This window comes from Bidens hawaiensis, unplaced genomic scaffold (genome assembly GCF_021521415.1).
Source record: "Bidens hawaiensis isolate Kalapana, Puna unplaced genomic scaffold, B.hawaiensis_p1.1 tig00005195_1, whole genome shotgun sequence".
NCBI classification, from domain to species: domain Eukaryota; kingdom Viridiplantae; phylum Streptophyta; class Magnoliopsida; order Asterales; family Asteraceae; genus Bidens; species Bidens hawaiensis.
In genome coordinates, this window is record NW_027491335.1 from 30464 (window position 1) to 55659 (window position 25196).

At 42.3% G+C, this 25196-nt stretch overlaps 2 protein-coding genes and 1 pseudogene across 2 annotated transcripts; 2 read left to right on the forward strand and 1 right to left on the reverse strand.

The window, feature by feature from the left end:
- Positions 1 to 13379: 13379 nt before the first annotated feature.
- LOC143629448 (uncharacterized) lies at positions 13380 to 19425 on the forward strand. The gene is made up of 13 exons (XM_077098718.1): positions 13380 to 13818; positions 14445 to 14847; positions 15806 to 15983; positions 16084 to 16971; positions 17054 to 17154; positions 17258 to 17402; positions 17473 to 17541; positions 17622 to 18074; positions 18193 to 18272; positions 18355 to 18490; positions 18626 to 18821; positions 18904 to 18986; positions 19076 to 19425. The coding sequence occupies exons 1-13, from the start codon at positions 13719 to 13721 to the stop codon at positions 19196 to 19198; spliced, it is 2955 nt and encodes a 984-aa protein (XP_076954833.1). The 5' UTR covers positions 13380 to 13718; the 3' UTR covers positions 19199 to 19425.
- A 1565-nt stretch (positions 19426 to 20990) lies between these two features.
- Positions 20991 to 22052, forward strand: LOC143629354 (pollen-specific leucine-rich repeat extensin-like protein 2 pseudogene; annotated as a pseudogene).
- A 403-nt stretch (positions 22053 to 22455) lies between these two features.
- On the reverse strand, positions 22456 to 24572 carry LOC143629394 (putative inactive receptor kinase At5g16590). The gene is made up of 2 exons (XM_077098680.1): positions 23826 to 24572; positions 22456 to 23074 (listed from the first exon to the last, which is right to left on the reverse strand). The coding sequence occupies exons 1-2, from the start codon at positions 24316 to 24318 to the stop codon at positions 22521 to 22523; spliced, it is 1047 nt and encodes a 348-aa protein (XP_076954795.1). The 5' UTR covers positions 24319 to 24572; the 3' UTR covers positions 22456 to 22520.
- Between the last annotated feature and the right edge of the window lie 624 nt (positions 24573 to 25196).

Below are 25196 nucleotides of genomic sequence, written 5' to 3' on the forward strand. Positions count from 1 at the left end.
ATATAACTAAATTAAAAAGTAATCTCACCAAATATTTGATATGAAAATCTTATAAAATAAGAATATACAAAAATTTAGTATCTGATTTTTTTTAAATAAGATATTATTTATAATTAAGAGACAATTTTATAGTAAAAAAAATAAGCGGATCATGAGTCTTACCAAAGCAGATAGCTTTTAAACTAAGTTATAACATCTCATTTATTTGTGAACATTTTCATCATCAAATCTTAAGTATATTATTAACTTCCTTACGATAAATACAATGCTGGCCTTATACATCCGTAAATATTCTTAAACAATAGGGCCACGGCCGTGGCGTTGGGCAGAAAGCCGATGATTTCGACGAGGCCTTCCCTTTAACCCGAACAGCCAGATTCATTACAGGTCATCCCCTACCTCCGAATCCTTTGACGGACACCAGAGAAGTTAGTTCTTCGCCTATCACATTGGTCGACTTGAACTTCCTTCTAGTCCTAGAATCACTACCTCTTTCTCTTATGAGAAAGTCGTAGGTGAAAGCGGGCCTTTCACCCATACTCATGAAAAAACGGGGGAGCTTACTTATCCATTTCGAGATAGTTGCTACCTATATGTTCTGATTCATTTACTACAAGAAAGCCACTATTCCCTCCAAGCGTAGGTCGAGATTGAAAGGCAAGGAGTGTTCAAGCCGTAGATGGTTCCCGGTTATGCCTGTTTCCTCTCTTCCATTGCTTTACTTCATAATCATAAGGAGACTAGGTTATTCTCATTCCTGCTTAATGAGGTGTGGGGCTTTGCATCTGACATTCGTTGGGCTTCCTTATTCGGGAGCCTGCGTCCCGGCGTTTTTGCGCAATAAACCCCTCCGGCTGAAGACTAGTGGTAGGTGGTCCCGTGGAGCTTTCGGAAAAGGGTAGCCTAGTGTGTAAGCACAGCAATGAACCGCGGCGAACCCCCAGACGACCTATCTAAGATTAGGGGGGAGATCCTCGATAGTGTTGAACTGATTCTAATCCTTGAGCTGATTGGAATCCTTGAATTCGACCAGGGAATAGGTATCATCTCATTTTTCGTCTGATCGTCTGCGTCTTGTGCCTAGCTTCCTACCAGCGGAGGGTGCAAGTCCTCTCAACAAACTCCATATCTGCAGAAAAAATGCCGCTTAAAATCCAAAAAAATATATAAATATTAAAAACGAATAATGTAAATAACCCCGTAATACGAGGGGATAAAAACTAGTATAATATATACTTTTATCACCTTCTATCACACCACCATGGCACCACCACAACCACAGCCTCCACCACCACCACAACCACCTGCAGCATCGTCATCTTCATCACCATCTATCAGAAACGAAACCAAACCCTAACCCTAATTCATGTCAATTGGAAGATGCGAGTTACAGCCACTGTCACCTGCCACCACCCATCTGGTTAATCTGCATAAGAACCCTAGAATCCGCCCTGAAGAAACGTGGATCTACTCACTGGTAGCAGATCTACTTTCCTCGGGTTTTGATTGTACTATTTCACCGATGGTTCTTCTGGATCTGTGTTCTTCCACCTACAAAATGAACAACGCCGTTAACTTACCCCTCAGAAAGGGACAGAGGGGTCCTCTTTGGGGTAACCCTCCGGCGTGAGAATAAGTATGTGTAGGAGAAGATAATAATGTGAGAGTAAGGGAATCTCAAGAGTATTGCTTAATAGCTGAATACTGTATGATTGTGTGACTGTGTGTTTGTATGTAACTGACTGTGAGTGAATGTAATTCAATATGATTGAATGTGATATCACTGCCTGTAACTGTCAATGATTGAGTATGAATGTGTCCATCAAAGTGGAGTTGATGCTGTATTTATAGTGCTAGGGTTTCCACTGGTTGGGCTCAACCTCGTTGGCCTCCTCCAATCGCATTGCGCCACGTGTCCTCTGGGACACCTGGCGCTTTCTCGTTGGTTGTAATCACGTGGTAGCACATGTGTCATGCTGAGTTGTCGACCTTTCATTTGGCAGCTGTCAACATCAGCATATTCTTACTCCTTAAAAAGATGCCTTCTGGAAGGTTGTCTGACGTGCACAATCAAGGTTGCCCTAATCCTGATTTGGATAAGAACGAGGTCGATTATGTGCCCATCCTGAGGATGCGCGAGGTCTTCTCTTTATTCTCACGCGCAGATATTTCATGCGCAGATGTGATATGCACGAGCATGTGATATGCGCCGCGCGCTGGTGCGCCGCGCGCATATGTGATGCGCGAGCATATGTGTGCCTGGGCAGATGTGATATGCACGAGCATGTGATATGCGCCGCGCGCATATGTGATGCGCGAGCATATGTGTGCCTAGGCATATGATGCCTGAGCATGTTTTGTATGCGCCATGCGCATAGGTTTTGGCTTTGTGCCTTCATAATGTGTTTATCTTGTGGGTTGACCCGCCTTGCTCGGTGTTGAGGCGGGTACATACCTCTTCAAGCCCCCCCAGTCTAATGTGTGTCTTATCTCGCGCTAGCGCGGTAAGATAGATATTAGACTTACTGATGGGTTTTTGTCGTTTTCTTGGTTGTTTCCATCGTTGCGCGAAGTTCTATCAATTTGGTTGAAACGAAGGGTCCAAACACGTGGTTGGTTGGTCGTGTCGTGCGCCGTAAACGTGTCAGACGTTTCGTGTGCTCGAGGTGCTACAGTTGCCTTTCATGTCCCCTCGCACAGCTGTATTGAACACGTGTCGCGCTCTCATTGGTTTGCACCTGCGAGTGGGGGCGCGTCTCTGCTCCGTGGCAGGTCCGTTACGTTTTTATGTCCCCTCAACAGTGTTAGGGACACGTGCCGCGCCCTCGTTGGCTTACACCTGCGAGTGGGGGCGCGTGAAATCCGATCAGTTGCCACTTTTCTCTCTCCTGGGCCTATAAAAGCAGGCCCTTAGGAAAAAATTTTTATCTTCATCTTCATTGTTGCTAATTTTCGAACTTCTGCCTTTCATATTCTTATTTGAGTGTATTCATCGTTTCGAATCTTCGATTATCTGTTGCTGCAGTTGTATGTCTGATAGTTCAGACTCCTCTAACCCCTCAATCACCTCTATTGCCTCTCGAAGACGCCGTGTGAAATCTGTGGTGATGTCGACATTGAAGCAAAAGGGCAAGGGGAAGAGGGTTGTTGAGACCACATCGGAGGAAGTAGGGAGGACCAAGGCCACGTAAAGGTGGAATGAAATCCCCTGCAAATTGAGGCAGGCCGATCTCGACAGCCTCATCTCGTCACAGGGTTTTCTCCCTGTGTTTGGCTGCATGTTGCCTGTGGCCGGGCAAACGGCGGCGGACCCGCCTCCCGGCTATATTTCATTGTACACCCATTTTTTCACCCACTGCAACCTTCGTCTTCCGATGACAAGGTTTGTAGGCGCGGTGTTACGTTTTTTCGGGATTCATATATCCCAAGTCCATCCGTTTGGACTTGTGCGCATGACTCATTTCGAGTTCATGTGCAAATCACAGCGCGAGGAGCCCACCCCTCGGCGCTTTCAATTTTTTTACAAGCCCAAGATCCAAGATTCTTGGATCTCCTTTATTCCTCGCAGTCAGAAGGTTAAGTGCAGCACCGTGTCATTCAAGAGCCTTCATGACTGGTCTGAGAGGTTCTTCTACATCAGGGCTGGTGTAATCCCCATCCGCATGACGATGCGCGCGATCGATTCTGCGCCCGCGGATGCGGATGTTATTAAGAACCCAACCGGCGCCTGGGTTAAGAAACTGACCGCCGAACCATCCCCCGCCAAGAAAATTCGCGAGGAGGCGCTGGTGGGGGTCGGCATGAGTAAGCTGTGGACCGACAGCGCGCTTGAGCCCGTTATCCAAGTCGACGGGTTGTGTAAGTTTATTTCATTGCTTTATTTCTTTTTCTGCGCGAACATAGTTCTTTTTGCTGATATCACTTGACTTGTTTTTGCGCAGTCACCAAGGATTATTTCCACGCCGCTTATGATGATCAAGTGGAGGGTGGCTCCGTCGCGCTTGGCACTGGGGAGGTGGGCTTCCCAGATCGCTTCGATGACATGTTCATCCCTGTCGATCTGGCATTTGACTTTGATAGCGACGCGCCTGGTAAGCCTTCGCACTTATGCTTATTCCTTTAGAATACCAAATTTTGCTAACACTTGTGTTGCATGTATTGTAGATGCGCTGGAGAACTACGAGCTGGAGCTCGCGGAAGAGGAGGAGGAGGAAGAGGAGGCGCCCCTACTAAAGCGCAAAGCTAAGGGGAAATCCGGCGCAGGGGGCAGTAAGAGACAGAAGAAAGACGACACCCCTGTCGCTCATCCCCATGCTCAAACGAAGGGACCTGAGGAAACCCAGGTGTTTACCACCAAGGTTTCTTTAGCTTCCCTGCCTGTGAAAGTGGGCAGACCTCCTGTCCACTTGAGGTATGGTGGCGTGACCTCCTCCCTTCGCGCGGCTGAAGAGAGAAGCAGTGCCGCGCCTGCGAAAGGTATACTTTGCTTACCCATAATTCTGATTGAACATTTATTACATCTTTTCGCATTTGAATGTTTGCAGGACCGGCGACGGTAGCAGATCAGCCTCAGGCGCAACAAGGTGCTGAGGCTGCGCCGGGGGCTGCTTCTAAGTCCCCTGTTCTACCCTCAGAAAAGGGTAGAATGAACTTTATGGCGATGTTCAACGCGCGAACAGAATTGCGCGAAGGTATGTTTTGCGCCATTGTCTTCTGAATTTTTTGTTTTGATCAAATCATAAACCCTTTTTTGTTGTTGATTTGTTCATAGGAGTTGTAGCTGGCGTACAAGGTGCTGGTGACACTCCTGGCGCCGTTGCCGGCGCCGCTGGTTCTGGTCCTGCTCCTGCTAGTGCTGAGTCTCCCCTTATTGGGATTACAAAGGAGCAGGAAGCCGTATTGCGCGCCGAACTGGCGGCGTCGAGACCTCCCTCGCCTCCTCCTACGCGCAGCCCTCTCCGCGAGGCTGGTTTGGAGCCCTCCAGGTCGCAGGAGAAGAGGCCTATTGAAGAAGATGAGGAGGATGAGGGGGCTCAAGCTGAAGACTCCTTGGGAGACCGCGCCAGCCCTGCGATGCCACAAGACTTCGCAGCGCAGACTTCTGGTGGGGCTGGCGCTGACTTTTCTGCTTCATCCCCGCAGGTATGTTTTAATTTGTTGCTCCGCTGCGCGTACCTCCATATAAGTATGTTTTATGACTTAGAACATTTCTTGTGTTTTGCAGGAAGGTGACCACGTTTACCGCCCGAGATGGAATATTAATGAAGACAGTTCCTTCCAATCCATGGGCGTATGCGAGGACTTCTGGGCTCAAGCTGTGCCTCCTACTGAAAGGAGGTATCAGGAGGAGCGCACCCGCGCTGACTTGCTCAACGATCACATTTTCGCTGGGTCAGCTTTCTTTGCTGCCTCCCAAGAGCTTCATCGTGATTATATTAAAGTACGCGATGCTCTTGTGGCAGCCCAGCAAGAGGCTAAGGTGGCTGCCTGGAACCTTTCTGATGCTCGCGCACGAGCTGAGAAACTCCAGGCGGAGCTCAGCGAAAACCGAGCAAGTGCCAACACCGCCTTTATTAAGCGCGGGCATGAGCTCCAAGCTGCGCGGGAGAAGCAGCAGGTGGCGGAGGCCGAAGTTGCCAAGTACGCGCGGAGAGTGCGTGTCTTGGAACAGCAGGCGGAGGCGCGTGACCAAGCTATCGTCCAGAGTATCACTGAGAAATCATCACTGGAGAGCGAGGTTGCGCGCCTGAAGAAGGAGTTGGCGGCCGCGCAGGCCGATAGGGATGAGGCCTTGGCGACGGCAGCGTCTAGCCAGGAAGCACTTGATGCTGCGCAAGCGGAGAAAGAAAAAATTTTGGCGGCAGCAGCGTCTGATAAAGAGGAGCTAAAAAAGACCAAGGAAACTGTTGAGTTATTAAACTCCCAGGTTCCTGCGCTCGAGACGTCTGTTGCTGGCCTCGCGCAGGATCGCCAATGGCTGGTGTCACAGGGCATGACTCGTTGCGCTTTGGCGATGAAATATTCTGCCGAGTTTCAGGCCCTTGTGATGGACTGCAATGCTGCCGCGCGCCTTGTGGGTCGAGCTGAAGGGTTTACGGATGGGTATGAATATGGGATGTTGAAGAAGAACCCATCCGAGTACCCTTACAAGAGCGACGCGGCCTGCGCGGACATGGCCGCGGTGGGGGAGAAGTATATGAACACTCTCATCCCCATCCTTGTGCAGGTACCTTGACCTTAATGAATTTTTCTTGATTAATTTTCCAAGTTATTTGTACTCAATCCTTTTCTAATGATTTGCAGATAGCTGCGCTTGCTGACCAGCCCGACCTCGGCGCGCTAAAGAAGTTGCTCGATGAATGCGAGGGGGCTGGTGGCGATGATGGTTGCGCGGGGGATGTTGCCCCTGCCAGCGGCTCTGGCGCGGCGAAAGAATCTGCTCCTGACACCGTCGTGATAGAAGACTCCATTGAGGAGGAAGAACTTGACTATGGTCAGTTCGGAGATGAGGAGCGGGCCGCGCCAGATGCTGCGGGAGATGATGAGGGTGATGAAGTGGCTGACGTCGACGTGGAGACTTGAGAAGCCCTTCATCTTTCTAATAATTTTTTTTGTTTTTTTTTTGTTTTTTGTTATACTTGTAATTTGTAACTCATCACACTTGTAAATTTCAATGCTATGGAATGAAATTTGTTTTCCCTTTTTCACATCTTGCGCATTTCCATTCATCTCTTCATGTTTGCTTGTATAGATATAAGATATGCTTGCACGTTAAAATAAGAACAAGGTTGTAAGGAAATTATTTACTTAACCATAGTCCTATTTTGTAAGTGGTTTCGCAGTATCTTGTTTATGCTGACATGCGCGATGACTTTTTACTACTCCTTTTTTGCGCGTCGTTGTCGCGCGTTTTTTATATGAGTTTTAGCCATTACATGTCAGCATGTGTTACTCAGATATCCACTTTTATTCCGCGCGCGACCTCGACCTGAGACCTTAACAACTATGATTTGGCATGTACTTTGCCTTAGTTGTGTTTAGGGATTTTTATGATCAGGCTGCGCGGGATGTAAGATGGATGTTTGTGAGTGTTTTGAGCTAAGGCTCTTTGTTTTGGGCTAAGGCCCTGACGTTTTTAGAGTTAAGACTCGTTAACGTGTTTGAGCTAAGGCTCGTAGGTTTTGGGCTAAGGCCCTGACGTTTTAGAGTTAAGACTCGTTAACGCGTTTGAGCTAAGGCTCGCGCATGTATGTTTTACTTCGTTTTATTTTGTTTTGAAGTCAATATAGTGTTGTCATATTGCTCCAAATTAATAAAGGAAGTGTGAAACATGTATGCAAAGGTAATAGAACAAATATTGAAAGATAGCGCGAATCATCATTCATGATGGCTTAAAAGCCTTGATTACATATTTGAATTTTTACATGAAGCATTTTCTAAGCTGTGCTGCGTTCCACGCGCGCGGTATCTTTTTTCCATTCAAATCTTTTAAAGTGTACGCGCCTTTCCCCAATTCTTCTGAGATTTGATAAGGTCCTTCCCAATTGGGGGACATTTTTCCTGGGGGTATTGCGCGGCTAGCTTCATTGTTTCGAAGGACAAAATCATTTTTCTTGAAGTGGCACTCTTTAACGCGCTGATTATAATATTTTTCCAGCTTTTTCTTGTATTTGGCTTCATTGATGATAGCCGCTTCTCTGCGCCCTTCAAGCAAGTTGAGGTCCAATCTTCTTTCGCGCTCGTTATCAGTCTTGCTCATCATGAGTACCCTATGAGATGGGCATCCAATTTCTGCTGGGATCATAGCCTCTGTCCCATAGGTTAGGCTGAACGGGGACTCGCCATTGCTAGTTTTGCTTAATGTCCTGTGCGCCCACAGGACATTAGGTAACTCTTCGACCCAAGAATGGGATTCTCCCTCCAACCTTTTCTTCAGCCCATTTAACAAACTTTGATTCGCGCGCTCCACTTGGCCATTCCCCTGAGGGTGGTAGACCGAAGTGAAGATTTGGTTGATGTGCAATTCTTTGAGCCAGCTGGATATCTTCCTGTCAGTGAATTGTTTGCCATTGTCGCTCACAATTTCCATAGGAAGGCCAAAACGGCAAATGATGTGGCTCCAGATAAATTGCTTCATCGCCTCAGCTGTGATTTTTGCTAGTGGCTTGGCCTCAACCCATTTAGTGAAATAGTCTACCGCCACTACCAAAAATTTCACTCGCCCTTGCGCTTGCAGCAGGGGCCCCACAATATCAATGGCCCATTTGTGGAAAGGCCATGCGGAGGTCACTGGAATCAAGTTGTTCTTTGGCCGCATGGTGTTTGGCGCGTAGCTCTGACATGCCTTGCATTTTTGGATTTCTTTTAACGCATCCAAGTACATGCCTGTCCAATAGTAGCCTGAGCTCATTGCCTTGGCAACCACCATGCGCGGGCCAGCGTGTATTCCGCAGATTCCTTCGTGAATCTCCCTAATCACATAGCTTGCTTCTTCAGCATCCAGGCATTTCATGAGTGGTCCAAGATAAGAGCGTCGATATAATGTACCATCAAGTAGTTCATAGTTCTGCGCCTTATGTCTTATCTTTCTCGCCTGTGCGCGATCGTCCGGTAACTTCCCCTCCTTCAGGAATTCCATTATTGGAGTTATCCAGGATGAAGGGGTTGTATGAATTACAAGGACAGATTGCGTTTGCACTGACGGGTTGCTCATCACTTCCACCCTGACATCTTTGCCAAAGTGATCAAAATTAGTTGATGCCATCTTATTCAACGCGTCTGCGGCCTTGTTTTCGCTGCGCGAGATGTGTATGATTTTGAAGAAGTCAAACTGCTCAACGAGCTTTTTTGCCTGCTCTAGATATAGAGGCATGGTGTTCTCCTTGGCATCGTAAAGGCCATTGACCTGTGCAGCTACCAAGTAAGAATCAACATGGGCCTCTAGCCTTTTAACTCCAAACTTGCGCGCAATGCGCAGACCAGCCAGCAGGGCTTCATACTCAGCCTCATTGTTGGTACTCTTGAAGTCCAACCTAATAGCATAAGTATATTCATGATTATCAGGGTCCACTAGTTTGAGGCCTGCGCCGGACCCTTCGCTGTTGGAGGCTCCATCAGTGAATAGCCTCCAAACATCTTCTTCATCATTTGCTCGCGGAGGGTCTACCTCGCGCTGAGCTTCTTCAATCTTTCCCTCTGGGATTTCCGTGATGAAATCCGCTAAAACTTGACCCTTTATTGCTGGACGGGGCTTATAAGTGATCGTGTGTTCACCCAATTCCAGCGCCCACTTTGTCAGCCTTCCGGAGAGCGCGGGGCGTCGCAAGACTTGCTGGATGTTGTAACCTGTCAGAACTTCAATCGGATGACCATTGAAGTATCTGTGAAGCTTGCGCGACGCGTGTGTTAGTGACAAAACTAACTTTTCCATGATGGAATAGCGCGTCTCAGGGTCTGTCAGCACCCGACTCACATAGTATATTGGCGTTTGGATCCCCTTGCGATCCACCAATAATACTGCGCCGATGGCGCGGTCTCCAGCTGACAAGTACAATGTAAGGGCTTCGCCAGGAAGTGGAGCTGTGAGCGCGGGCAGCTTTATGAGACATTCTTTTATCTCACTGAAAGCTTGCTCAGCCTCAGGCGTCCACTTGAATTGGCTCTTCTTCAAGCAGTTCCTCAAAGTGTTAACGAATGGAGTAGATTTGCTGGCGTGGTTCGCTAGGAACATGTTGATTGACACCAATCTACCATTCAGCTTCTGAACCTCTTTCATGGTGGATGGTGAAGGCATGTCAAAGATGGCTTCCACCTTTTCAGGGTTCACCTTGAAACCATCCTTAGTGACCATTACACCAAGAAATTTCCCCTCTTCCGCGCCGAAAGTACATTTGCTCGGGTTGAGCTTCATGTTGACTTCCGTTAAGCGCTGAAGAGTTTCCTCGATGTCTTTGAGCATTTGTCTCTCCTCCCTGCTCTTGATCACCAAATCATCAACGTAGACTTCTAGATTTCTTCCGATTTGTTCACTGAAAACCGAATCCATAAGTCTCTGATAAGTGGCGCCCGCATTCTTTAAACCAAAGGGCATTTTTGTGTCACAAAAAACACCCTTGTCGGTTCTGAAGGCAGTCTTGTCTTCGTCTTGTGGTGCCATTTGAATCTGGTGATAGCCTTTGTAAGCATCCAGGAAACATTTGAGCTTGAATGGCGCCACGGAGTCCACCTTTGCGTCGATGTTTGGGAGGGGGTAACAGTCTTTCGGACATGCTTTGTTGAGGTCCTTGAAGTCAATACACATCCTCCATGACCCGTTGCTTTTCTTTACCATCACAGGATTGGCTACCCACGTCTGGTATCGGATCGGGCGGATGATGTTTGCGCGCAACAGGTCCTCAACTTGCTCATTCATGGCCTTCGCCTTTTCATCCCCCATGATTCTCTTTTTCTGAGCAATTGGCTCCACCGATTTGAACGTGTTAAGAGAATGTTGCGCCAAGTCTCGCGGGACCCCAGTCATATCGGAGTGTTACCACGCGAAGACCGACGTGTATTTTGTGAGCAACCTTTTCATTCTCAATCTCGTTTCGTCTGAAATGGTAGCGCCAATTGTGACCGTTTGCTCTGGGAATTTTGGGTTTAAAATCCACTTCTCTGGCGCATTGTCCGCCATTGGAAGTTTCATTCTCCCTTCCCGTGGCGTACTTGTCACTGCGCACAAATGATCGCGGTAAACAAATGTTACGCCTGTTGGTGTAGGGAACCCCAATGCGCCGTGCGCTGGCGACGGTACAGCATTAAATTGGGCAATCGTTCCCCTACCCAGGATCATATTGTGGCATGACGTGGTGGGCAAGACCAAGAAGTTGACAACCTCGGCTCGCTTGTGCTCATCATCCCCCATAGTCAATTCAAACTGAATTTGACCTAGGGGATGGATGATTTCATTTGAAACACCACAAATTGGTGCGTTCACTATCTCGAGCCACGCTTGGTCTGCCGGGTCTAACTTTCTGAAACATTGCTCATACATAATGTCAGATTCGCTTCCAGTGTCCACCAGGACCTTTGACACTTCGTAATGAGCAATGTGTGTGGTGATGACGAGAGGGCTGCTGATTGAAGGGCCTCCCCTGATTCTTGGGAAGATAACTTGCTGCTCGCGCCAATCTCCGTGGATCTACTCGCTGGTAGCAGATCTACTTTCCTCGGGTTTTGATTGTACTATTTCACCGATGGTTCTTCTGGATCTGTGTTCTTCCACCTACAAAATGAACAACGCCGTTAACTTACCCCTCAGAAAGGGACAGAGGGGTCCTCTTTGGGGTAACCCTCCGGCGTGAGAATAAGTATGTGTAGGAGAAGATAATAATGTGAGAGTAAGAGAATCTCAAGAGTATTGCTTAATAGCTGAATACTGTATGATTGTGTGACTGTGTGTTTGTATGTAACTGACTGTGAGTGAATGTAATTCAATATGATTGAATGTGATATCACTGCCTGTAACTGTCAATGATTGAGTATGAATGTGTCCATCAAAGTGGAGTTGATGCTGTATTTATAGTGCTAGGGTTTCCACTGGTTGGGCTCAACCTCGTTGGCCTCCTCCAATCGCATTGCGCCACGTGTCCTCTGGGACACCTGGCGCTTTCTCGTTGGTTGTAATCACGTGGTAGCACATGTGTCATGCTGAGTTGTCGACCTTTCATTTGGCAGCTGTCAACATCAGCATATTCTTACTCCTTAAAAAGATGCCTTCTGGAAGGTTGTCTGACGTGCACAATCAAGGTTGCCCTAATCCTGATTTGGATAAGGACGAGGTCGATTATGTGCCCATCCTGAGGATGCGCGAGGTCTTCTCTTTATTCTCACGCGCAGATATTTCATGCGCAGATGTGATATGCACGAGCATGTGATATGCGCCGCGCGCTGGTGCGCCGCGCGCATATGTGATGCGCGAGCATATGTGTGCCTGGGCAGATGTGATATGCACGAGCATGTGATATGCGCCGCGCGCATATGTGATGCGCGAGCATATGTGTGCCTGGGCATATGATGCCTGAGCATGTTTTGTATGCGCCATGCGCATAGGTTTTGGCTTTGTGCCTTCATAATGTGTTTATCTTGTGGGTTGACCCGCCTTGCTCGGTGTTGAGGCGGGTACATACCTCTTCACGCCCCAATCTTTGATTTTAAAAAGTCATGTTCGATTTTGATAGTAGAAATGAAACGTGATTGGAATCAATTGGTGTGATTAAATACCTTTATTGATGCTTGTTTCGATACCGTCTTTTGGCCGGAGAACACACAACAACGAAGATGATGGCATAACAGAGAGAGATGGGGATCTACTGAGTCAGGGGAATCAGTTTGAGGCTATGAGTTTAACTGTTGCGTCAGTTGTCGGTTTCGGTCATGATTTGGGTGTTTCGTTATCGCCGGAAAATGCGTGATTGGTGACCGGAGTGACGTCGGAAGTTCAGAACAATTGTGTGAAGCTCAGTTTGAGATTACGAGTCAAATTTTTGTTATTAATTATCAGTTATCGTCATGATTTGGGTGTTTGTTTCTCGCCAGAAAACACATGAGAGGTGACTAGAGTGATGTCGGAAGTTCAGAAGAATTGTGTGAAGCTCGGTTTCAAATTATGGGTCAAACGATGGTATTAATTGTCGGGTTCGGTCATTATTCGGATGCTCAATTCTCGCCGGAAAATGCGCGAGAGGTGGCGGTAGTGGTGCTGGAAAGACTAAGAGGAGACATGGGGGACGAGAACAAATGCAAATTTGTTCAATATTTTAATTTGCCCCTGGACTTGTAAGAATTTATTAAAAATAACTTTATTTTCCACCTAAGCAGCCACGTCAGCAAAAACTAACGGAGTCCAACTACGTTAGTGAAAAGCTCATTGATGGCCAATAGTTTGAAAGTTGGGACTGTTGTAGTATATTTTTAAAGTCCGGCTTAACGCCGGCCAACGTGACAAAAGTTTGAATTATTATAATCCAATATTCCAAAAAGTAAAAATAAAGTTAAAATAAAAAAAAAACAAATAGAACGATTTTTGTTTAAATAGTGGCAAATCAATGAGAAGGTGGTCCAGTGGTCAAGTAAAGAATTTGTGTTCTATATGACCCAGATTCACTAGTTGGATCATTGAACTGAACGAGTTTTATCACTGCACTGTTGTGCCTTAGACGGGTGTTCACAAATATTGACTTTAAATGAGGTTTTTTTTCAGAATCAAAATGCAAGATATCTCGATAAGATGAAAAAAATTAGACGATGACCCATTTAAGTTTTGAAAAAATAAATAAGAAATAAAAAATAAAACTTACTCCCTATCAAACCCTCCGAAAAATTACAATCCTTGATATTTAGGTCGAAGATCAAGATTGAATAAAATCAGGAACTTAAAAACCCATGCCAGCTTATTATTCTTCTTCAACAGATAACGCAGCAGCCGATTGATGATTAATTAAACAACAAGCCAACCGTATATCACGTTCTGCTTATCTTAATCCAATCCAACCTTTGTTTGACACCGATTTCATCTCTCCCAAAACCCAGCATACACACTCGAACTTATTATTTTCATCCCAAGTTTCAATCTTTTTCATCGATTAACACTTCAATCACACCCACAATCAAAACCCATATCTCCGATTTCACCCTTAATGCTTAATTTTGCTGATTAAGAATTAGGGTTTTGAATAATCATGAAGGCGATGGAGAGTTTACAGGATCTGATCGAAGAGGTTAAGCTTCGAACTGTTTGGTGGGTACTTTGTATCTTTGCTGTTTCTTACTTCTTAGCTCGTAAGTTCCCATCTTTATGATTGATTATTATTATTATTATTATTATTATTATTATTATTATTATTGTCTAACCCTAATTTGTATAATATTGATATATATGTTGTTCTTTTTGCCACTTTTTTCAATTTTTAAGATAATCTGACTTTGTTAGATTGAGCATTGAACAATTAAGTTAGAAGAATTAGTGGGCTAGTACAAATCTTGAAAAAAATCAAATCTTTTCAAGAAACCATCACACAAGTCAATAGTTTGTCAATTTTATTAGTTTTGTTAATTATGGTGTTGTATTGTTACACACACAAGTAAATCTATGTGGATGAATGTCCCGTTGTCGATACTTTTGGTATCGGGATCAACAATTTTGTTTCCAACTTTCTGATTGATTATCTATTCCTAATCTGTATAATATTGATATGTTCTCTATGCCCCCTTTCCGATTAAGATAATTTGACTTTGTTAGATTGAACATTAAACTTAGGTAATGCACAATTAAGTTAGAAGAATTAGTAGGTTAGTACCAATCTTGAAAAAAAATCAAAATTTTACAAGAAAGCATCACACGTCAATAATTTGTAAATTTTGTTACTTTTTTTAATTTTGTAAACTCTTGTGTTGTATTGTTACAGACACCAGTAAATCAATGTGGATGAATGTGCCTATAGCAATACTTTTGGTATCGGGATCGAGAATTTTGTTGAACGAAATTGAATTTCGATGGAAGATGAAGAGAACTGAGCCACTAACGTATCTATCGCATTTAAGAAACAAGCAATTGTCTGTGAATGATTCTCGGCTTTCAACTTCGCCTCTACCGCCTAAGTGGAAGAGGAAAATTGATTCTCCAGTTATTGAGGCTGCAATGGAGGATTTTATTAATAAGCTTTTGCAGGATTTTGTTGTTGATTTATGGTATATGGATATTACACCGGATAAGGAGGGACCTGAGCTTATTAAGGCGGTTATTATGGATGTTCTTGCTGAAATATCTGCCAGGGTTAAGAATATCAACCTTGTTGACTTGTTAACGAGGTGAGTTTGTTTAGGACTCGTTTTTAGTAGGTTTTTTTATGGATGTTTGGATGTGCATTATAACTGTCTATTAGGATTTGTGGTCGTGAAATGGGATATTACTTGTTAGGATAAATAGATTCTGCTTCCGATTATCTGATTATTTAGAGATTATATGAATTAATTATTGGCCAATAGGATACTTTTGTAAAGGGGTGTAAACGAGTGGAGCTTGTTATCCTTTCAGAACTATAAAAAAGTTAAGAACTTCTAGGAACTCATAACAACCAAACATTTTCCTAATTTTTTTCATATATTAACATTGTTTGAGACTAGTTTTACCATATTTTATATATAAATTTTTTATTACATATATAAATCATAAGTTTACATACGTGTAAAAATTTATGTAATAACAAATTTACATATATGTAAAAAAATTTTAGATATGTGTAAAAACTAATTTTCATAACTGTAGTCGTATATATAGATATAAAAAGTGATAAAACTACACTCAGATAACATTAACATACAATTTTTTTTTATAAAAAGCGTTAGTTTTTAAGAGTTCCTTCAAGTTCTTAAATAATTTATGAGTTCTGTAATGATACTCATTCTATATATATATATATGTATGTATGTATATATATGATATTAAATAAATTTTTATTAATAATAGGCTCGTTTAGGCTTGTGAGCCAACTCATGCTCCATAAGTGAAGCATGAGTTCACGCACGTTTATTTAACAAGCATATTTCAGGCTCGTGCCCGTTTAAGCTCGGCTCGTTTGAATTACTCATGAGCGGCTTTGCTCGTTTATAAGAGTATCTTTTTAGTCATTTTTTATCTATAAATATCTTAAATTAACATTTGTATGATTATTGCAAATTCAAGAAAGCACATCCAAACAAACACCCTAAATAAAACTTACAAGAATTTTTATTCTTTTTGTTAAAATAATAAATTTTGTCCTCTCAGTGATGTGGTTAATCTTGTTGGGGTCCACCTGGAGCTTTTTAGAAAAAACCAATCTGCAATCGGTGCTGAAGTCATGGTAACATTATCTTCTGAGGAAAGAGACGAAAGAATAAAACACCATCTAATGGCTTCCAACGAGCTTCATCCCGCTCTATTATCTCCCGAGAGTGAGTACAAGGTGTGAGTGGAGCGTTTTAAACATTTATTTTTTTAAAAAATACTATCTTTTACAATCTTTGTTCCATGAATATCATCTAACACTTATTATTATTTCATAGTTTCTCAAACGTATCATGGGCGCGGTCGTGGCTGTCGTGTTAAAACCACGCGAAGCACAATCTGCTTTAGTCAGATGCATCTGTCGTGAGCTTTTAACATGTTTGGTTATGGAACCCGTGATGAGATTTGCAAGCCCAGGATATATTAACGAGTTGCTCGAGGTTATATTTCTTGCATCCGCTAACGAGGGCTGCAAAGAGACAGGTGAAGGTTCAAAAAGTGAATCTGTTACTTCTAGCAAAACCGAGCATTATTTTAGTCCAAAAAGTGACGTGGCACAAGAACTTGTATCACTCGGGCCCCACAAGATCGTTCAAGACGAAACAAAGCATTTACCGGCTGCTGACTGGGCTCGGGTACTAGAAGCAGCAACTCAAAGACGGACCGAGGTTCTTCAGCCTGAAAATCTTGAAAATATGTGGACTAAAGGAAGAAATTATAAAAAGAAAGCTCAGAAAAATGCCGAGAAGAGCGGTGGACGAGAATCCATAAGCGGTAATAATAAAGATACCGGAAACGAAACGGTACCTAAAAAGCTTGAAACATCGACGAGTATCGGTAGAACGTTAGGTCAAATCCCGCCCAAACCTCATGCAGATGGTCAACCAACTTTTGATGGTGGTCAAAGTAACACGTTGACTTTTGAAGCAGGAGTTGAGGATAGTCCTCTTGGTAATAATGGAAAGAAGACCTTTAGAAAGTCAAATAGTACTTCTGATTTGAACACGGAACCGGTGATTGAAACCGCATTTGCAGAGCAAGTTAGCGGGTCTATAATATCAGAGTTTTATAGTGTAAATGCTGGCAAACAGGATACACATAATATAAATATGGCTTCTGATAAAGTATTGCGTATTGAAGGATATTGTCCCAAGCTCAAGTGTCGGGTAAGATGTACACTTCATCTCATTATGCAATCCTTTACGATCATATGCTAATTTATTATTAGTTTATAATCTTAATATACAGGTTATAGGAGCGTATTTTGAGAAGCATGGGTCAAAGTCTTTTGCGGTGTATTCGATTGCAGTCACAGATGCTGAAAACAACACGTGGTTTGTCAAAAGAAGGTTTGTGTTTAAACTCCTGCAGTGACAGATGTTTCTTTATATTAAATATGAGCACGGTTTTATTTATATATATACATTTTTACTTCTTTTATTTTTTAAACAGATACCGAAATTTTGAGAGACTGCATCGTCAACTCAAGGATATTCCAAACTACACGTTACATTTACCTCCCAAAAGGATATTTTCTTCAAATACGGAAGACGCTTTTGTTCATCAACGTTGCATTCAGCTTGATAAATATTTACAAGTACGATCCCGTCACCTTTTTAGAGAAAATATATGAATTTTTAATATTAAACTTATTTTCTTCTCTATAGGATCTTTTATCTATAGCTAATGTCGCGGAACAGCATGAAGTTCGGGACTTTTTGAGTATTTCTTCAAAGGTGTCTCTCTGTCTCTATATTTAGCTACCATTTAAAATATAATGTCGTCATAATCTAATTTTTATATATCATTATTGTAGAATTACTCGTTTGGGAAATCTTCCTCCGTGATGAGAACATTAGCAGTGAATGTGGATGACGCGGTGGACGATATTGTGCGACAGTTTAAAGGCGTGTCAGATGGTTTAATGAGGAAAGTTGTGGGCCCGACTTTCACATACGAACCCGTATCTTCAGCTGCAAGCCGAAGCTTAACATGGAAACCAGACGAACTCAGTAATTCTCTCCCCAGACAGGCCACCTCAGAATCTGCTAACAGTCTTTCTGATAATGAAATCGGTTCTAGTTCAAAAGCTAATGGGTGGCATTCAGATAACGAGTTAAATTCAAAAGGGTTTCCTCCTAGAGTTGTTAAACATGATGAACTTTTAAGAAACTTAGATTTTGAAAAACGAGCTGAGATACTCAGTTTGGCTGCTAATTTTCCGTCTACCTCGGATCGCGTTGAAGACCCCCTTGCAATGCCAGATGAGGTTTATTATTATTATTATTATTATTATTATTATTTTTTTTTTTTTTTGTTTTTCTTTTGTAATCGCTATTCGTTAAGTTTATTAATAATACAAGGTTATCTTTTGTAATTTGTTGTAGTGGACACCACCTAAAGTCAGTGTTCCGTTGCTAAATTTGGTAGACAATATATTTCAGCTTAACCGAAGAGGGTGGCTAAGGTTAGTTGTTTTTTTTACTTGTGTATTATATTGTCGTTATTCTGTTTTGATGATTAATATTTACTAAGCGTTGTGTATGCAGACGGCAAGTGTTTTGGATATCAAAGCAAATTTTGCAGTTGATGATGGAAGATGCTATCGATGACTGGCTTTTAAGGCAAATACATTGGCTCAGGAGAGATGATATTGTGGCTCATGGGATACGTTGGATACAAGACGTAAGTCTCTCTCTCTCTCTCTCTCTCTCTCTCTCTTTATATGTATATATATTATATAATCTTATAGCCAACATTTTTTTTTTTTTGCAAATATTGAAAACAATTGAGTAAGTAATAAAGGGGTTCTTGTGTTAGGTATTATGGCCCGAAGGTGTTTTCTTCACACGAGTAAATGCTCAAAACCGAAACGAAAACGGGTCCCAATCTGATCATGATTCTTCGCTAGCCACAAGTCAACATTCATCGGGCAGTAAGGTCAACAAACAAGGGTTGTTTGAGGAGCAGCTCGAGGCGGCTCGAAGAGCTAGTGATGTCAAAAAGATGATCTTTAGTAAGTATTCACTATCCTAAACCCTTTTTATATCTTTTTTATGTTTTTATTGTGAATGACTAAAATACCCCTCTGTTTTTAGATGGAGCACCCTCCACGTTGGTCAGCTTGATTGGTCATAACCAATACAAGCGTTGTGCAAAAGACGTATATTATTTTCTCCAGGTAATTAATAAATTATGCGATGTCAATAAAAAATCTCTAAAAGACCCTTTTTCTAATTTTGCTCAAAAAACTTTAATATTTGTTTGCAGTCTGAAGTGTGTTTGAAACAACTTGCTTATGGATTGCTTGAACTAGTTATCATAACCGTCTTCCCTGAGCTGCGTGATATTGTTACGGATGTTCATGAAAAGAAGCAAACCCCTCAACTGTAGATTCCATGAGTTTTTCATTTTCTGGCTGTAAGTTCGGAATCTTTTGCTTAGATCTTGAAACTTTTGTGTTTGGTTTTTGTTGTGGTTTTTTAGATGTTTAACTGGTTTCTCGGGTCTGGTTGTAAATGTACAAAAGGTGTGTAGTTAGAATTGTGCATACTGCATAGCTTGTGAGAGTACAAATGACATAGTTTTGACATACCATCTTGACCATAGTTTTGTAATTATGTTCGCTGCTCGACTAGTACCATTAATTATAATTGTATGCTACGAAGTACGAAACTATCTTTTAAGCTTTATTTACTCATGGGATTTACATAGAGGTGCACAAAAAACCCGAACCTGAAAAAAACCCGGAACTGGTTTTTTTAAACCCGGGTTTTTAATACCTGAACCCGTATATGCATTTCAATACCAAAACCAGTACCCCCGAACCGGGCTCGATTTGTACCCGGTAATATCCGAAAACCGGAACCGGGTTTTTTCCGTTACCCGAAAACGGGGTTTTCACCCGATCTATACCCGAAATTACCCAAAAAATATCCTTAAAAAGTGCAACACCTTATAAAAATTTAATCTATACTCGAATAATACCGGGAAAAAAACCCGAAAAAACCTAAAAGTAGGGTTTTTTTTAATACCCAAAAATAGGGTATTCAAATACCCGGTTTTAGAATACCTGATTATATACCCGACCCGAACCCGATACATAGGGTATAGTTTTTAGAGTCAATACCTGGACCCGGACCCGACCCAGGTATTGCCAATACCCCATTTTACAAAAATAAAAATAAAAAATGTACTTGAAATTTCAAACATATTTTTAACAAACTAATGAGTACTCGACCACCCGATAGTATTGGGCCGGGTATTTGACATGATTCTACATTACAGTATGTTACTGGTATTATCAATGATATTACGAACAGATGACAACAAAAATAATATATTAGTTTTGAGACATTTAGGAGATTGTTAAGAATTTGTAGGATGAAGAGAGATTTCTGGATTAATATTGCATTGACCACCCAACAAGAGATTCAACACCATCCTCCCATTTATAACATCCTTGTTTATGCAACTCATATGGGAAACCTTTGGTCCAGCCAAACCATGTTTTCCATTTCATAAACCCTCTCAAAATGCAATTCTTCTTCCACATAGCCCTGCTTTTCATATTATATACCTCCTCATTTTCCATCCCACGCGCTGCTTGCGATGCGCCCATATAATGTATATATGTGTGAATCCTCGGGTGGGCAAAAGTGAAATTGCACTAATTTTGACGTTATTTTACTAATCTCGTGAAAATAACGTTAAAAGTGGCGGAAGGTTAATCAGGCATCATGTGGTGGTGCTGATAGTCGAAAGACAAGGGTACACGCACCAATCGGCTGATGTCTCGGTGGTTGAGTGTTATGTGCCTTATGCCCAAGGCTTGATGCAAAACTACTATCGAGCCGGGGGTCTCACCGGAAGCAGCCTCTCTATTCCTTCGGGGTAGAGGTAAGGCTGTCTACATCTTACCCTCCTCAAACCCTACCATAGCTTTGCTATCGGTGGGATTTACTGAGTACGATGATGATGATGATGATTTTCCATCCCAATAACCAACATTCACTATCCCGTTAGCCGCCGCGGCCTAACCACACCAAAACAAACACCCCCTATTCCAACCCCGGACATAGACCATCTCCTCGACGAAATAAAAGTTGACGTCGATCCAAGTTTAAAGTTTGACAACCCTCGGCTCAAAAATGCTTATTATGCTCTCCAAGAATGGAAAAAGGCCATGATTTCCGACCCGTTTAACATGACCGGAAATTGGGTCGGCCCCGATGTATGTTCCTACTACGGGGTCGTGTGTGTCCAAGCTCTAGACGATGATAGTATTAAAACCGTCGCAGGCGTCGACCTCAACTTCGGAGACATCTCGGGCCAACTCGTTCCTCATCTCGGCCTGCTAACCGACCTCGGGATCTTACATCTCCATTCCAATAGATTCTGTGGACTCATCCCAAAAACATTCTCCACCCTCCAACTCTTGTATGAGCTAGACTTAAGTAACAACCGCCTTTCGGGCCGGTTTCCCACCCCGATATTAACCTTGTCGTCTTTGCATTTTCTCGATATCCGGTTTTACGAACTCGAAGGCCCGATACCACCCGAGCTTTTCAACATGGACGTCGATGCCATCGTTGTGAACAATAACCGATTCTCGTCACACCTGCCGAAAAACATTGGGAACTCACCTGCCTCAACACTTGTTTTAGCAAATAATAAGTTAAGTGGCTGCATACCAAGAAGCATCGGCCGAATGCAAAATTTAGAACAAGTTTCTTTCGCGAATAATCTGATGACCGGCTGCCTGCCCGAGGAACTAGGTGGGCCCAAGTATTTAACTGTTTTGGATGTCAGTAAAAACTACTTCTTGGGCCCACTTCCTAAAAGTTTGGAGAGGTTAAAATCGATCGAAAGGGTTGACTTTTCAAACAACCATTTGACTGGGAAGGTGCATGATAGCTTCTGTAGTCTGCCTGAGTTATGGAACATGACAATTTTTGACAATTTTTTTAATGAGATTGGAGATGAATGTGAAAAGCTTATGAATGATAAGCTTATTATGAATGATAGTTACAATTGTTTCTCTAGGAAACAAAATCAAAAACCGCAAAAAGAGTGTTTACCCGTGGTCACGCACCCAGTAGATTGTAAAACGATCGGGTGTCAGCCGAAAGATCCTACCATCCTTGAGAATATAAGAAAAAGAACGCCACCGAGACCAGTGGTTAACCCGCCACCACCGCCTTCAAAACGGAATCTCAAAAATGTTTCACCAAAGACTGGCTCATAATATTCGTCGTTGTCGCGGCCACTATTGGTGTTCCAAGGATATTAGATGTTAAAGAACTTAGAAGAAGACTTGTCTTTATGTTAGTAAAGATTTTTTTTGGTAGAGAACAACATTTGTAGGCTAACTTGTATTGGATTACTAATTAAAAAGTTATTCACAAATCATTCATGTCTTCCTTTACAATCTCTTTTGAGCATGTGTTAATGTTTTATATACCATGGTCATGTGACATGACTTTCACTATTACGGACCATAACACATAGTCTTAGTTATCACGTGTAACCTTGGCTTTAAAACGTGCACAAGTGCATAATAATGCGCGCATTACATCATGCACTTCACATTATACGCCTATACGACTGATGCGATCTTATGTGTCGTGTGACACTTTATGAAGTTGATTAGTTTTTGAACACATTGGGTAGTCGATTACAACTGATTCTTTTTTTGAACTATTGCTACAAGAATTTAATCAAGAGCTGACTGAATCATCTCAACTACGCCTTCCATCGAAGGGCGTTGCTTAGGATCCGACAAAAGGCACATTCGCGCAATCATTATCATAGCCGTTACATTATCCGTGACACCAGCCATTCGCCTGTCAGGAACTCCGTTCGGCCCTTCTCTCTTACGCTTCTCGGCTATGTACTCACCTAAATTAGTAACCGAAGGTTTCTTCACGGTAATAATTTCCAACATCAAAATCCCAAAACTATAGACATCTGATGACCGAGTGAAAAACTTGTAAACACATCTTGTTTGTGTTAGTTCCGGGGCCATTCGGCCACAGTTTCGTTGGATTATATTGGAAGGGGATATAAGGTATGGTGTTTCATAGCTAGAAAGACGAGGGGAGAAGTCGGTTTGTATAAGGAAGTTTGACGACTTGATCACCCCGCAAACGAGTGGTTCGCCTTTTTCAGTTGTTCGGCTGTGAATGGAGGCTACGGCTTTTGCTGCTCCTAGTGCGATTTGTTGTCTGATTTTCCAGTTTAATGGTGCGAATTGTACACCTTCGCTACCTACATTAATGAAATACGTTAAGAGTTAGTACTCGTGTAGAGTGTTCACGGTTGTTTATCTTAAGCCAAAAGCCAAACTGCTAGTAACGGTTTTTGACCATTGTAAATCAAAACCAAAGTTGAAAATTCAAACCGAACCAAAACAAAGAGTAAACTGTGATTTTCGTCAATGTGGTTTGTCCAAATTTGTTGTTTCAGTCCAATAGTTTTAAATTTGCGATTTTCGTCTATCTGATTTCATTTTACTTGCAATTAAACCCGAATTCACTAACCTCGTTAAGTCTGGTCGTTAAACCCATCAGTGTGCCCCTCACGTGAGAGACAACTTTGTCCATTTTCTCTCAAAATAAACCTCAGTCCTAATTCGCAAGCCCCCTCACGTGAGGGACTGGGTTGTATTTTGGGAGAAAAAGGACAAACTGCCCCTCACATGAGGGGCACGCTAATGGGTTTAACGACCATATTTAACGAGGTTAGTGAATTCGGGTTTAATTGCAAATAAAATGAAACAACAAGGACGAAAATCGCAAATTTAAAATTATTGGACTAAAACAGCAAATTTGGACAAACCACATGGACGAAAATCACAGTTTACTCCAAAACAAACCTTACATATGGTTTGGTTTTGATTTCATTTTATGGTTTGAGCTTATTTCGCTTTTATAATAAAAAGTGCACATAATGTGATCAATGACTGGTTTGGGCAGTTTCACGACTTCATACCGAACAATTAAGTGACTAGACTACTTACCATGCAACAGCTCCTCCAAACTGCCTAAACACAAATACTCATGAATAACAAAAGCCTCCCCACCATACCAAAAACCAAACAACATCGGCAGCAGCCAACGATCATCACGAACGCCGCCAAAAAACCTGACCCAATACTCAAAATCACTCCCACAACTAACCCTCTTATAGATTTTTCTTATAGTAATCATGGAACCACAATCAAGAACCACCTTATAAAGCGTCCCTAACGAGCCTTCCCCGAGCCTGTTCTTGGGCAGCTGCACAAGTTCAGCCGAGTCAAATTTTGTAACGGTTTCAGGATCACCGAATATGATTCGTGTGGGAAGTGTGACCTTGACCTCTAACGAGATCGGGGTTTGGTTGTTGGTGATTCGAGTGTTTGAGGATTTAACAACTTTGGTTGAAATGCATGTTATGGCTTTGTGTAAACCAAATAGGATTAATATTATGAGGACTAAGAAGTATGGCCATGAGTGTAGAATGGTGTTCATTGTTTGTGACTGAAGTTATTGGTTGATGGATGGAAATTTATTATTGGTTGATGTTAAAGTCATAGGTGTTTTCATCTGAATCTCTGGAATCATCTTCACTCCTGTACAATGCTTGCAAATTGAATCTTCGAGTATTATTATTATTATTGTAGTCATTGGTTATATAAACATGAATATAAATAGAGTGCCCATCGATTATATATATAAAGGATGATTAAGCGAATGTTGTACTTTAGCATATATCTAAAAATACCAAAAAAAGTGTATTTCGCTTTGCGTATACAACATATAAGGGAGGTTTATTAAGAAACACTAAAAAAAATAGAGAACAAAGTGAACACTTTTTTTCTTTTTACATTTTTTAATGGCGTTTGGAACAATCCTGATACCCCGGTGAGTGTTTTTGAGACGGGATCTCAATCGTCTATGTTGATTTGACGCTCTAGGCCTGACTCACCCAATAACACCATCGAGGAATCTTACAACTGTGAGAAAACCCCTTTAAGTCAGGTTTCAAAGTTGAGACTAGCTATCAAACTTTAACTATCACCTCCCTCCATGTCATTGGACCAGAAGAGCAACTGCACAAAAGAACACATTTTAGCCATTAGACTAGTATATATAATTACCAACTTAAATTTTACCTTGAATCTCTATCTATCATAGTGTAGTATGTAATACAATTTCTATTGTTGAAAGGGTACAAATTTAACTCAAAAAACAAAATCCTAGCTCCTCCTAACTCGTATACGCATGTTTGGGAATTTCTTTTTGTAAACATATGTGGTCTATCAAAACAACTAGTGTTTGTAGGTGGTTTTGTAAATTGTTTCTAAAACCAATCAAATTAACTAAAGTAACATGTTTTTTTTTCTTTC